The following is a 15,551-nucleotide window of genomic DNA, read 5'->3' on the forward strand; positions in this document are numbered from 1 at the left end:
GAAGAAAAGTACAGGGAAATGAGAGCCAAGATTTCCACTGACTTGCTGTGTAACCTTTGGCAAGTTACATCACCTTGTGTGCCTCCAGTTTGTCCCCTCAACTTTTTCCTGCCCTGTTAACTCAAGAGTAAATAGGCCAGCTACAATTCTGATTTCAGCAGCAGATCTTTTCACCCCTCTGGATCTATCACCAGATAGAAGTTGTTAGATAGAAGTTGTTGTGCCTCCCACCTCTCTTGTGGTGTAGTGTACAAAAGAGATAGAGAAATGATTTTTGCAAACAAACATTCCTACATAGAAACTATTGACATGCTTGATAAATGGAAGTGTGTCAACAAATTCTTTTAAAAACAACTGTGTGTGGTAAGCAACACCTTTGAGAAACCACTCTCTGTTTTCATCATCCTCCATAACCATGTCATCAAAATCACCTGGATAACTGCTTGAAACTCTTGACACTACACATTCCTCCTTTTCCATGTGTGTGACCTCCACTTGGCTGTTGTGAGGCTTGTTAGATACATTGCCTCCCATTTCTCCTACCTCTGAGGTTTTCAGTGTCATCCACAGCAGTTTCCTTTTCCATGTTTCTCTGTGATATGTTTTCCTCACCTAATTTTGGAAGCTCTTTAAATACTTTTAGTTGGGAGATGCTGTACAACTTTGCTAAACTTTTCCCTAACTTGTTTTCTAATTTAACTCTTTTGCCCTCTATAGCGGCAGTTTTTTATGGTCCCACGTAGGTAGGTTGTAGCTGCCCTCCCTTTCTTGTTTTCCTTCTCGTATTCAGTAACAAGACAGTGTCACCAACCTTGAATGTTATTTCCCCATGTTTATGAGTCTTAGTTTTGGCATACTGTATTTGTTGCTTTTCTTGTGCTTTTGTAATATTACTAATAGCCAGTTTAGTTTCAGCATCACATCTAGCTTCAATTTTCATGATGTACTCTTTGTAGTATTCTTCATCAAGTTCCTCAAAATCTGTTGGCTTTGGAAACAAATGGAGGAGTTGTGTTTATAAAAAGAACAATCGCAGAATAACATATGCACCTGAAAGCTGAAGGACACTTACCGTCTAGTTGTCTGAGACTTGGTCTGGGAATCTTGCCTCAAAGCCATACAGTAGTCGATAGGGTGACAATTTAGTTGTCATGTTTGGTTTTATTCTCAAAGAAAATACAATGTCACCAAGAAATTCATCCCAATTAGTATCAGAGGGGTAGCCGTGTTAGTCTGGATCTGTAAAAGCAACAAAGAATCCTGTGGCACCTTATAGACTAACAGACGTTTTGCAGCATGAGCTTTCGTGGGTGAATCTTTCGTGACTTGCATCTGAAGAAGTGGGTATTCACCCACGAAAGCTCATGCTGCAAAACGTCTGTTAGTCTATAAGGTGCCACAGGATTCTTTGTTGCTATCCCAATTAGTCGCACTGTCATCAACCAACTTGCGCAATGCTCTGTAAAAAATGGTGATGGATTATTTGTGGGGTAGGAGGAAAGGACTGCCTTTACTGAGAGAAATTGTATGCAATTGAAAAGGCGTAAAGAGGCCATCCTAGTGCAGTGGGATAATTCCTTTTACTTGAAATAAAAGACAAGTTGAGTTTCAATGTACTAAACATTTGAAGCAATTTGTAGCTTCTGTCATAGTGCATTCTCCTTTCTATTAATACTGTAATTTTCCCTGCCCTAAAATTACCTTTTGATGGATTTGTTTGTGTTTTCGGCTAGTTCATTGGTTTGTGAATGGTATGGGTTGGTGAAGCTACGTTGTATTCCTAATTTTTTGCACATCTCTAGGTTAAGCTGAAAGGAAAAAAACCATATGCCATAAACTTTCCCTTGGACAGGTTTGGTGTGTAACCCTCACCTGAACCCTCTCCCCAGATTCCTTACATGGCATGCTTTGTATGTAAGATCACAATTAAATGAAAATGAGGAATATGGGGTACACTCCCGCAAGGTATAGAATGTCACACATTCATTTTCTGATATAGCTGTACACCTACTCTTAAAAGTTTTCTAAATAAATCACTGTTTAAAAATGTATAATGTGTACCTTCTAGAAATTAAACTTATGTCTAACTCTGAATTGTGAAGAATATGTATTAAGGCTATAACAACCAACAAGAATGCACTTTTATCTAGAAAACCATGATTAAATCGAGTCTTCCTGACTCAATTTGATTTAAATCAAATCCACCATGGTTTAGGGCCAGTGTCACAGCTTTGTGTACATGTTTATTACTCAAGAAATCTGAAGTGGCACTTTCGCTATATGACAAGATGCTTAGTCACCATCCTCAAAATACCCTTTAGACAAACACTTGATTAACCAAACACATTTTTGGAGAAGAGAGAACCAACCCCACATTCCTATATTTTCAGGACTGTTTAAAAAACATTTTGCAAGTGGGATTTCATGGCTATTGCATGAAAAACCCTTAATGAAAGTCTGAACATTTAAAAAGAAATCTTTATTAGTCCCTTTCCACTGCATAGTAGGTCATACAGTCTATTAATAAAAAAAATTGAATCACACAAAACATTGAGAGTAATGAAAAACATTATAAACAGTATGTGAAATACTTAATTCCTTTGGAAAGCAAGATCATAGGCAGAAAATCTACCATTTTATAAAGTGCTTTATACAGACTTACACTTCTGTCACTGTTACACACACATATGGAGCAAAGCAGTATCACCACAAAAATTACACTCAGAACTGTGGTACTCACATGTCATCTCATTGCACTCTCATTTAATTTTTGAGACATTTTCTTTAGCCTCGTCTTCACTGTTAAAATTTAACTTGTCTTGTGGTATTTTTATTAGTTTTACTAGTAGTGAGAAAAAGGCCTATGTCTGCATAATGAGGACACAAGATATATTATACACACCTGGATTATTCTTCAGTGGTTGATAATGTCAGACCCTTCTCATTCTCAGTTTGCTGAGCTGAGCTGAAGTGTCTGTCTTCCCATCATCCAGATTGGTGGGACGTTCAGTATTTGTACCTCAGGTGTTTCCAGTTGTTCTTGTAGGCTGTCATTGTCCACCTTTTCTTTCTCCCCCCCCCAATTTCTGGATAGCTCTTGTGCTATAACATGTAAAGCAGTGCTCGGGGGTGGGGGTGGGGGTGGGGGAAGGCTGCGCACTCTGCCAGCGGTTTCACCTATAACGCGGTAAGATTTTTTGGCTCCCGAGGACAGCGTTATATTGGGGTAGAGGTGTATTTGATCTTGGTCAAGTAGTCCCCATTGTATAGCACTATTGTTCAGAGGTTCCTATTGCACACAGTTCCTGGGGTAATCTTTATGTCTTTGTGCATTCCTTCAATAAGCCACTAACATTATCTGGCCTCATCCAATAGAGCACATTTGAAATAAAGAGACATGGTCAATATTTCTAGTCTCAGATACAAACATTACATGCATACAGGCTGGATAAACACAGTCAATAGGTCTTAAGTTTTGAAATGATACCCCACATCAGCCATCTTGCATAAAGTATATATTAGCTATGCCATATCCAGATCATACGCATATTTTCATAAAGGATGTAGAGTATAATGTCACACCCCACATGTATGTTTGCTGATCTGCAAATAGTAAAGGAGCATGCACCTTTGGGTGCAAACGCTCATGACAATAGTGCAGAGCCACGCAAGCTCCACGATTCTGTGTGAGATGGCAGACAGTGAGGTGGGCCAGGCAGGTTTGTGGGTTTAGAAAAAAAAGGTGCAAACATTATGTAGACGTTTATGTATGGGATACATATAAAATTAGTGGATAGTTAACAATGCATTATAAGAAGTTGGATCCCATGGCCACAACCACCCCTGTCTGACCTGTTTGGTACCCAGCATACGCTGCCAAACCAAAGCTTCCCAAAATACAGTAGAATATCTTCTTGGTGCACCTCACTCTGAATCTATACAAGTGCTTCTGGTGAGTACCCTAACTGCTGAGACAAGGAGTCCAGGATGCATGCACACAAGTGACATAGTAATCGTAAAACCAACAAGGAATCCGGTGGCACCTTAAAGACTAACAGATAAGGTGCCACCAGACTCCTTGTTGTTTTTGTGGATATAGACTAACACGGCTACCCCCTGATACTTGACATAGTAACCGTAGTGACTCTGTGCTGACATAACTTGAGTTAACCCACACTTAAAGTGTAGATATGGCCTTAGGTATAAGAAATGTTTGGGAGAAGTAACAGGAAAGTATGAGAGTAGACTAAGATTCTTTAAGGTGTTCAGGCTCAAGGCATTGGAACTGGCCTTACTGCACCCTACAGGCTCAGGAACAAAGAGGGTCATAAAAAATATCATTTATTTATTAAAATGTCTTGACTCGAGGGTGTATAACTCATGATTTTAGAATTCTTGTGGTTGTAAAGGTATCTTGGGGTTGTAGATGTGTGTTCATTACATTTTGAAAGGCAAAACTATGAATGGGTTGAACAAAGAATTAGATCAGTCCCTCAGGATAAGTACATTGGCTATTAGCCAAGCTAATCAGGGATGCAGGCCCATGCTCTGCATGTCCCTAAACTGTCCCTTGACTGCCAGATGCTGGGAGTGGACAATGGGATGGTTCACTGAGGGTTTGGCTACACTTCCAGCTGTACAGCGCTGGGAGTTACAGCTGTCTTCGTACAGCTGTGTAGGGAAAGCGCTGCAGTGTGGCCACACTGACAGCTACCAGCGCTGCATTGTGGCCACATTTGCAGCATTTGCAGCGGTATTGGGAGTGGTGCATTATGGGCAGCTATCCCAGCATTCAAGTGGCTGCAACATGCTTTTCAAAAGAGGGGGGTGGGGTGGAGTGTGACAGGGAGCGTGGGGGAGAGAGAGAGAGTGGATTTTTGGAGCTGACACTGTGTCAGCTCCCTGCCTTGCAAGTTCTGACCCCTTCCTCCACCCCTCTCTCATTCACTAAATGCAAATAGCCTTCTTTGTTTTTTTTCCTCACAGACCAGATAAGCAGCTGCTCCGAAACAGACACCCCCCCCCGCCCCCACATGCTGTGCTGCTTCTCTCCTCAAGCAAACACTAGCTGTGGACATTCCCTGCCTGCCTCTGCTCGAGCAAACAGTAGCTGTGTTTGTTTTTTAGATAAGCAGCTCCGGGAGCCCCAAGTTCACAACAAAACAGAGAGGCATCACAACAAAACAAAGAGTGTTATCTTTTCTTAAAAGCATTATGGGAAAATTCCGGAGGTCAGTTACAGCGTAGTAAGATTAATCACTGTTTACACTGGCACTCCAGCGCTGCAGCACCAGCGCTGTTCTCTTTATTCCTCTTGTCGAGGTGGAGTACAACCAGCGCAGTAGCCAGGGAGATACAGCGCTGTATGTGCCTTGCCAGTGTGGATGGGGAGTAAGTTACAGTGCTGTAAAGCCATCACCAGCGCTGTGACTCTCCAGTGTAGCCAAGCCCTCAGTCATTGCCTGGTCTGATCATTCCCTTAGAAGCACCTGCCATTGGCCACTGTCACGAGACAGGATACTAGGTTAGGCAGACTATTGGTCTGACCCACGATGGCAGTTCTAATTTTCTGCAAAAATTACAACAGACTTTTTTCCAGGGGGAAAGACATCATAGGAGACAGTGTCCTGCCTTTACTGAGTATTGGAGAATTGAGTTGTACACAACGGCATGCAGAAAAACACTAAGGGCTTGACTGAGAGGCAAAATAACAGTTGAAAAATGCAATCTCCATTGACACTAGGCCAGAAATTCAGTCAGCTCTAAAATGAGAAGAAAAAATTAAATTTAAAAATTCAGGGAATTCAGGGAATCCCAGTAACAGATACGACAACTTGGGAAACTGCTAGGAGACTCTATGCAATCAGATACAGCGATAAGGGATTCTCTGTTTCTGAGGGGATCTGTGTAAAATGTTTCACTGAATTAAGTCTCAGGGATTATCTACACTGGCAAGTTAAAGCGCTCTAACTTGCTGGCTCAGGGATGTGAAAAATCACCCCCCGGAGTGCAGCAAGTTTGAGCACTTCAAAGCGCTAGTGTGGACAGGCTCGGCTCTCAGTGCTTGGAGCTAATCCCCTCGTTGAGGTGGATTACCAGGAGCACTGGCATCTGCGGCAGCACTTTGAATTTTGTAGTGTAGACATAGCCTCAGTAGGTTAGATCAGACAAAGAGGAATTGCATTGACTAGGCATTGAGATGCCTGTGCCTTTAAGCACCCAGCCCTGTGCCTGTGCATGTGCCTTTAAGAACCCAACCCTGGGAAGCCGATGCTGAGAGGTGCAGTCTGTGAGAGGGGAAATAAAAAAAAGCTGCTTTGCCCCCCACCATTTTTGCAAACACGAGTGTCTCAATCCCACTGGGGTAACTGTTACCCACTGTGTCCCGCCTGTGCCGGGTTTTGCCCTCTGTCACCCTCTGCCAGCACCTCACCCCGAGCTTAACTCCTGCTCCTCCCCCCCAGCCCTGATTTTGCCCTTTAGCCCCATTCCTAATGCTGCCTCCAGCTGCTTGACCCCCCTGACCAGACAATTTCCACCTCCTGCTCAGACCTTGGCCACCCCCCTGCTCCAATTCGCCCCCTTTGCCACTTTTTAACCTCTCTAAAAAGTGGTCAGCAGATTTTTACGGCTAATAAAGGCAGGCTGAAGGACAGTGGCTTCAGCAGATGTTACTGAGCATGCTCAGTTCGTGTGACCATACAAAAAAGCCACTTTGCTCAAATAAAAAAGCCTCTGCCCCCCCTCCCCCAAACTATTTTGCAGTGCAGGGGCGGCTCTAGCTTTTTTGCTGCCTCAAGCACGGCAGTCAGGCTGCCTTCAGCGGCTTGCCTGCGGGAGGTTCCTGGTCCTGCAGATTCGGCGGCTTGCCTGCGAATTGCCGCTTGGAGCGCTGGTGCCTAGAGCTGCCGCTGTCTCAGTGCCACTGGGGTAACTGCTACCCCCTCTGCCCCTGCTTGTGCCAGGGTTTTGCCCTCTGACACCCTCTGCCAGCGCCTCACAGGCTTTTGAGCTTACACAGAGCTCTTCAGGTCTAAAGAAGACCTGAAGAAAAGTCCTGTGTAAGCTTGAAACCTTGTCTCTTTCACCACCAAAAGTTGGTGCCATAAAACATTATCTCACCAACCTTGTCTCTCTGATATCCTGCCACCAACTTCACTACAACAACCCTGCATTCAAAGAAATTAATGGGCAGCTGGTAAGCTGAGATCACTGCCTGTCGTGCAGACCAATATTGTCTCAATGTTTCCTTGTACTCCCTCCTCTTGTTTGTCTGCATCAGTCTGTTATTGCTTGTCTTATACTTAGCCTGTAAGCTCTTTAGTGTCTTTTTGTTCTTTGTTTATACAGTGCCTAGCACAATGGGTTCCTGGTCCTTTTATTAAGGCTCCCAGGCACTATGGTAATACACAGAAATAAAAATAACAATGGTTATTTGTTCAGTGGCAGCTAAAACTTCAAATTTGGTTATTGGAGCTGTGAGCCTTTTCTCTCAAGAAAATTAAAATGAAGTACTGTTGCTGCCTAGGGTGGTCAAGGAACATTTCTCTGCATTCTGCTTGTTCTAGTTTGGATGATTGTGCCAGGGTTTCTAATTTTCATTCTCTTGGGTTTTAGTGCATCCGACTCTCACTTAATTTTATAGGTTGAGTTTTAATATAAATTAAAATGTCATTTCTGTCTCTAATCTGGGAATGTGAGACCACATAATTTATTTTAAATTCAAAATACTAAGATCTAAATAATATTGTGGACAGTGCCCTTCCATCTGGTTTAAAATCTAGATCTGATCATATAGAGTGGAATTATTCTAATCCTTCACTAGTGCTGCCTGTTGTTGATGTTTAGCAATAACTGTGACTTTGCCCATGAATATGTTTTTTTTTCTTTGTTCCTGCTCTTCAAGCCATTAGAGAATGTGGAGCTGGAAAGGCTGTACACTTGGGCCATTTGCTCATATATGCATTGAATCCAGGAATGCCCTTTTGTACACACACACAGGCTTGTTTTGATTACATTGGTTGGGGGGAAACATAGCATTGCAGAAGTTGAGACAGTGAGAACAATATTTCCATCAAAACAATACATCCTGAAAGTCAGGTGGCCTGGTCATAAAAAGCTTGGTTAAACATGCACGTGCACTGTCTTGTGTTAATTTGTTGGTATTTAAATGTGACTTCAGAGGGAAATCACTGATACAGGTCACCTTCCTTTTCCTACTCTCTCAGTATCTGTGTAAAGTGATTTAGCAATATGTCAATTGTATATTGCAATGAATGGGCAATACATTTTTTATTACTAGGCCACAGTGTGAAGACAAAACATTGAAACACGTTAATGATTGACGCTGGATGCCAGATTCATCAGGCTACATGTATAGCTTCAAGCATATAGATCTGATTTTTCTACTAGTTTTACTCTAGAGATCCAGAAGTGTTTACATTTGTCACCTTTAGATTTGCCTTTTCCTAAGGATAATTGGCTAGAAGAGCTACCTCTGTTTTTCATTCCAGCATAGCTCTTTATAGCTTTTGCAAAACCTCAGACAACACGAGATCATCTCCTTGCAAAGTAAAACACATCACTTATAATGATGATCAAGTCCATCAGGAAATACTTGTCCCCACATTTGTCAGCTTTGATCTCAGGAATGCCCCTAACTTGGGCTAATGCAGCCCTTTATTCAGTTTTTGCAATATCATCCAAATGGATGACAGCCAAGTAATAATAATTAAAAAATAAATTATTTCAGTGCTCTGGCTAGACTAACAACCCAGCATATATGGTGAATATTGCAACAAGATGGGGAGCTCTCACCACACCTGCTAAATACAAAAATATTTTAGAAAAAAACTCAGAAAATTCATGTTGGCATAAGTTATACATGTAGATATTGTAGGTGTTTATAAATGTTCTAGGAATGTACATGTAATGGCAAACACGGGCTCTTATTTCCTTCATCTTTTAGGGCTCTATCAAGCTACTTTTAACCAAATGAATAGTGCGATCAAAGTAGCAGAATGTTTAAAATTAAGCAGATGCATAAATGTTTAAGGCCTTAAAATGATTTTTTTCATTTATTTAAGAAAAACTTTTTTAATTCTCTGCTTTCTGTCTAGATATGTTGGAAAGAGTCCAGTAATACAGTGGGCAATATTTCACCTGAAGAGGCAGACACACCTTGGAAGTGATCTCTTATTCAACATCAACAATTATTCTACAACTAACCTTGTTGGTATTTTTGATATTTGTGTTATAACTCTGCCATAATTGGTACCTGTGGTCCCAGTCCTGCATTTAGATATGCCCATGGACCTGAGTGTCCATGAAGAGCCTCATTGACTTCACTGGATTCTGTACAGGTGTAAGGACCTGCCTGTGCAGATCAGATTGCAGGTTTGGTGCCTATGCATTTTTTGTGGCAAAAATTCCTATTAATTTCCGCAGGACATCTGGGTATGCAAGGATCAGACTGTATGCAATTATTAAGCTAGTTCTAATGAGGGATTGTTGGGCTTTTCTCCTGTATATATTTTGTCTAATTAAAATTAGTTATTTATTCCTATATAATCTTAAAGCTTATCTGAGTATACTAAAACTTCTCATTTAAGATAACTGAAAATATTTATCACAAGTATTTTAAGATCTATTATGATTACCTAAAAAGGATGGTGGGGGTGGGAGGAGGAAAAGAAGGTTGTCAACATGTTCAAACACTTCTCCCAGCCCCCACCCCCACCCCAAGTCATTCAGTGGGGTCAGAGTGGAACATACTTATCACAAACTCACAATGAAGTAGGTTGAAAGTCCCAGCCAAATTCTTCACAGAACAATTGTTGTTTGCATATTTCAATGCATTCAAATAAAATGAGTTCCTTATAAGAGTTTTACAGTATGTTTGAATTATGTTCATTAATGAGTGAGTGCCTCAGAAATGTTAGACTATATTTGTTGAACAAAAATAAAACCAAAATAAACACACAACTCAAACAGATACCCATGACTACTGTAGAAACCTTTATTCTATTTAAAGTACACTCAGTGTCCATAGGGACAAGTAGAATACAGTCAACAGGATTAATGTTTACATTTTTACTTTTGTTGTAGAGGGGAGATTTTGAAAAGCTGAAGCATCTGTTGTATATTTGCCCTAAAGAAAGAAGCCAGCAAGATCTCAGGCAGGTAAGGAAAATATAGCACTTTATTTGATAAATAATTACTCCAGTGATACTAGGGCACAGTGATGATTTTCTTATGTCATTTTATTTTTGTAGATAACCATTTAACTTATGGAAATATAATTTAAAAAGAAGAAAACTGCTAGCACAGCATGCAAAATTAGTGATTGTACTGAATTTTTAGACTGCTTCACCTGAAACTGATTACTACCTTGATCTGTTCAGTCTTGAGTATTTGAGGGCTAATCTGTCCGATGTCAGTTTCAAGATCTTGAGGCAACTCCATCCAGATATTTCTCTTGTGGTGTTAAGGGATAGCAGATCAGAGGCCTACAATGTAGACATACTACTAATGTAGTGTATGTGGGTGCCATGGAGAAACTTGACCCATATGGGTATACTTGATTATGCAAAAATTCTATACTATTAAGCTTATGAAGGTAAACTCAGATAATCAGATCCACTTCCTACTTCAAAAGTAATAAAGTAGGTTGGGTGATTGCTTTCAGATAAGGGGAGGGAAGGAAAAAGAACAAAAAAGTAAAGGGAGGGAAAGGAAAGGAGTGGTGGGGAAGGGAGAGCGACATCTCAGTTTCCATCTGCTAGGAATCAAAGATTTCTAAAATGTCAGACCAAATCTTTTCAAATTTGCTGGATGTTCCTCTTCTCCAAAATGTTATGCGCTTTTTAGCTGCCAGGTCATCCAAGCCTCTGTGCCAATCTCCTATCCATAGAGGCAATCTGTTCTTCAATCTAAGCCTTTTGGCTACAAGCGCTGCTCTAGAGATCCAAGCTTTCTGTGAGTTGCAGAATTTCCAAGGTGATCGGATGTAACACAGCTCTGGGAAGTAATTTTTAAGGCAGTATCCAGGATCATATTAATCACTCTGCCTACTTCTAGCCAAAAGGCCTGTATCCTGGGACAGTCCCAAAACATGTGACCCGAGATGGCTTCGGGAGCCCCACATCTCCAGCAACACTCCATTTTGGTAAGCCCAGGCATTTTCTGCAGGATCAGCCTTAATCGTAGATCAGTAGAAGAGGTTTAATTTTTTGCAAGGCACTTCCCCACAGGCTAGGGTTCAAGGATCTATGCCAATCTTTGTTTCAGGCCTGGCACAGGCAATCTAAAATAGGGAGTGTCTTTTGGACCCCAAAGTCATAACAAGCTACAGATAATTGGGTAAACCTCTGGAGCTCTCTCCATGTCAACAACTATTCAAGAGTCTCTGGTGCTCCCAGCCCATCAGGACCAAATATGTCCTTCAAGAGATGCTTAAGTTGCTGGTAATGCCAGGCAGCTACACCAGGTAGGTTGTATTGGTTTTGGAGTGCTTGGAATGGGAGAAACTGATCCTCAATTAAGAGACCCAAACGGTCCCCTTATCCATACATTCTCTCCACATTAATGGCTTCTTGATAATTTTCAGCACTGGGTTGCCCCCAAAGTATAGCATCCATGAGAGAGAGAAGGGGTGGAATTTACATTTTCTAGCCAAACTAGCCCATGTTTGTCTGGTAGCCAACATTGTAGGGGACATTTTACAATCAAAATGGTAGTAGGCTGTCAGCTGAACTCAACATTCCTGCCAATGGAAGGTGATGGATCAACTCCTGTTCCACCAGCAGCCCAGGGAGTGGTCTGCTCTGTTATGTTTTGGAGCGACAGGGCTGCCTGGCTGCTGCTAAGTCTGTATGATAATTCTGCAAGTTGGAAGTCTCCCAATTTGGTTGAGAGTTGCAGTTTAATTGAAGCCAGTCTTGTCCTCCTGCCCACTGGATTAGAAACTGGGAGACCTTTCAGGATACACCATGTTCAGGGAAACACGCATTCATTTTGACATGCATCCGACGAAGTGGGTATTCACTCATGAAAGCTCATGCTCCAAAACGTCTGTTAATCTATAAGGTGCCACAGGACTCTTTGCTGCATTCATTTTGATATTATTTTGCCTGAAAGGCTAAGAGCAAGGGTTCTCCATATGTCCCAAACTCTCACTACCTGAACTAAAATAGGCTCTACATTAAGTTTGACCAGATTCTCCATCTCATTGGGGATAATTTTCCCTAAATATTTCATCCATTTGGGTTGCCGATTAATATTCCAATTATCATAGATTCCCTTATGAGCTTGTTTACTGACACCCAGAATTTCCAGTTTTTTTCCAATTGTTTTTACAGCCCAAGAGGCATCCAAATGCATTAATAAAATTTAATAGGCTAGGAACAAAATCTTCAGGTTTAGATACAAGAACAAAATCATCATCAGCATAAAGCATAATCTTGTGCTCTCTTTGACCTATCCTGATGCCATGTATATGTTGACTTGTATAGATAGCAGTGGCTAAAGGTTCTAGGGCTAGGTCAAACAGCAAAGGTGAAAGGGGAAAACCCCTGTCTTGCACCCCTGTGAAGTGGAAATGGTTCTAAAGTAATGCCATGGGTGACAACCCTGGAAGAGGGATTCGTACAAAGAAGTTTAATGTAAGAGATAAATTTGGATTTGGCAGTCAGTTTAGCAAGCATATAAAAGGTAAACCATCTTTTAAAAGTGTTCTCTGCATCCAAGGAGACTGCAGTTTTGATGGACTCAAGAGCCTCTAGCTGCTATGATGTCAATCAGTTGACACAAATTGTCAGCTCATCTGTTTAACTTGTTGAATTATCTCTTAAAAATACTTAACACCTACCACATTAATGCAAACTCCAAAAAGCATCAGGCCTGCATTTTCAAACTAGGATGCTTAAAGCTAGGTATCTAATAATATGAATTTAGATACCCCACCATAGGCATCAGTGTGTGAAAACACTGCCCATTAGATTTTACCAGTGCTAATTAAAGTGCTGTGCTACATTGTGCAGGAAGGGAGGCAACTGCCCTGCATGGTGTGCATTCCCCTTCACTCCTCCCCAAAGTGCTGCTTGCGCACTGGGACATGGAACCACACCAGTTCTGCACAAGGGAACTCTTCACTGCCATGAATAAGGGGGTAGAATTTGCTCCTTAGGGAATGTTCCATATTCCTGTTTGTACTGATTTTGTGTGATCTTGCCAGTCACAGAACTATCCAAGGTAAATAAAGACTAAAGTGTGTGTTTTTTTTACCTACATATCTCAATGAACAATAAAGAGAAAAGTGGTGACTGCATTATGAATAATTTTGAAATCTTGCAGTGGATCTTCACATATATACCAAATATATAGGGTAAAGTAATTAGTTAAAGAACTGTGAAAACAGTTTGGATACTAGGGTGATGAATAGTCACATTAGACCAAATACTTTTCTGAAAATGTAGTTGTTTAGACTTTGATCAGACTTCAGAGAACATGTATAGGATCATAGCCTTCCCCTCACCTTAGAAACTGGGTCTGGGGAAGGGAAGGATAAAATTTTTATGCACTGTAAATTTTAATATCCCTAAATAAATTGGGTAATTGTCCATTAGTATGTGAGAGATAAAGAAACTTACATTTCATTTTGTTAACTATGACCTTTTAGAGATCAGATTTTTGTTTAATTGTTCCAATATAAAAAGCTTTTATGTAAACAGAAGGCTCATTCTAAAGCATCTGACAGATATTGACAAAAGTTGTTCCCCTTTTGAAAGACTGCATTATATATGTTGTGTGGAGGTTACTGAGAAGCTAGGAGTCTTTTCACATAACACACTTCAGATCTGAGTCATTGCCAGCCACTTGTTACTCACAGTATAATAAAAATAAAACACTTTTTTTAAATTTGATAAATCTGCTAATGATTTAAACCCCATTAACTGATTGACCATGGATCTATAGTGTCTTCCCGTTCATTGTGTGGGATTTTAGCAGTAGTTTGGCCTTAGGGATGCTTTAGAATGAGACTTGGCATTAGGGATGGATTTAAGCTCCTGGATCCACCAAAATTTCAACATCCCCCTTATTTTTTGAGTCTTCTCAGACAGACCCTTTCCTCCATCTGCCTACACTGACAGCAAGAGTCTGTCCTTCAGTTCTACTTCCTATTGATGGCAACAACCTCACCAGGATCTTCCTCCTACACAGGCAGCCCAGTCCTGCCCTGCCAAGTCTATCCTGGACAGACTGGTCCTTGCTCAATTTTCCCACTTCAAGGCCCCTGTGAGGGCTGACTCTTTTCTATCAAACCAGTATCAAAGCTGGCAGTCTGTCTTCTCCTTAAGGTACCAAATGGAATGAATTTCTCTACTAATGGGGTACTTCATAAACTGTCACAAGGCAGAATGGCAGTGTGGTGAGCATCAGTATGGCCTGTTCTCTTATCCTCCTTCCCCACACTCTGACATGACTTGAAAGACTGAGAGGAGAGACAAGTCTATAGTGCCCCTCTTACTTGCATTATCCTGCTGCAGCAGCATCAGGTGTTTGCCTAGCAGCAATCAGTCAAGAGGCTTGTTGCCTCCTCTAACCCTCCTGATATGAGAGGTATTGGCTCACCTTTCCTTCTCCCTTGAGCCTAAATTTGGTCTCCTACCAGTATGCCGCTAACAGCAAAATCCAGCTGTGAAGTGTCTATCTACTGCTGCTTTTCTGCTTCTCTCTGATTCACTACCAGCTACTATAACTGCTTGAGTACTGGAACTTTTTAATTCGGATTCCTGTTCCAGGGATCTGCAGGCAATCCACCCTTACATGGTTCTCTTCCAGACTTGATCTAGCTAGAAACTTTCAAATTTGTATATTAAATGGTCCTATCCCAGAAATCTCATTTATCATAATATAACTTGCTGGATCTCAGAATGTAAAAAAAAAGTAGCAAATTTGTTAAAAGCGATATAGATGAAAAATATTCTAATACAGACAGATTAACTGGTTGCGCTGCTGAAAGTGAGATTCTGATGTGCAGCAAACATTCTTAGTGCCAAATTCTATACTAAGATACGTGCATGTGGCACCCTTTGATTAAGTCTGGAGTAACATCCCGGGGCCAAACTCTGCTCTCAGCTACAGCAGTGTAAATCCAGAGCAACTCTGTTGACTTTTGTGGAGGTACTAGTGGTGTAAATAAAGAGTAACTAAGGGCAGAACTTGGCCCCATGTCCATCAGGCAAGCTCGAGAGTAGAGTCACATTCTGAGACAACAGACAGGGTGAGGAAAGGAAATGGTAATAGTAATACAATAATGTAATTACTAAATCATGACATTCACAACAGAGAATCCATTACATTCTGGGAAAATCTTAAAATATAGAGAAAGCCCAATGCATTAGGAAGAAGCATGATGCAAAAAAAAGTACCATTTTCCTTTGTTCCTTATGAACAAGATCCTTCTTTAAAGGGGTTCAGATGATTTTCTGTTAGCAGTATCCTCTCAGTCTCAAATTTGGTCCCGAATATATATGCACACAGCTCAAGTC

At 41.1% G+C, this 15,551-nt stretch overlaps 1 protein-coding gene across 4 annotated transcripts in view; it reads left to right on the forward strand.

Annotated features, from left to right (window-relative positions):
• The window catches only part of LOC123371531 (cyclic nucleotide-binding domain-containing protein 2-like), a 93,537-nt gene that overhangs the window by 21,177 nt on the left and 56,809 nt on the right, over nt 1–15,551 (forward strand). For all 4 annotated transcript variants that reach the window (XM_045019248.1, XM_045019247.1, XM_045019246.1 and 1 more), the window contains exons 2-3: nt 9,120–9,231; nt 10,108–10,182. In XM_045019248.1, coding sequence (XP_044875183.1) covers nt 9,120–9,231; nt 10,108–10,182 — 187 coding nt within the window. The remainder of the gene's footprint in view (nt 1–9,119; nt 9,232–10,107; nt 10,183–15,551) is intronic.

This window comes from Mauremys mutica, chromosome 5 (assembly GCF_020497125.1).
Source record: "Mauremys mutica isolate MM-2020 ecotype Southern chromosome 5, ASM2049712v1, whole genome shotgun sequence".
NCBI lineage: Eukaryota > Metazoa > Chordata > Testudines > Geoemydidae > Mauremys > Mauremys mutica.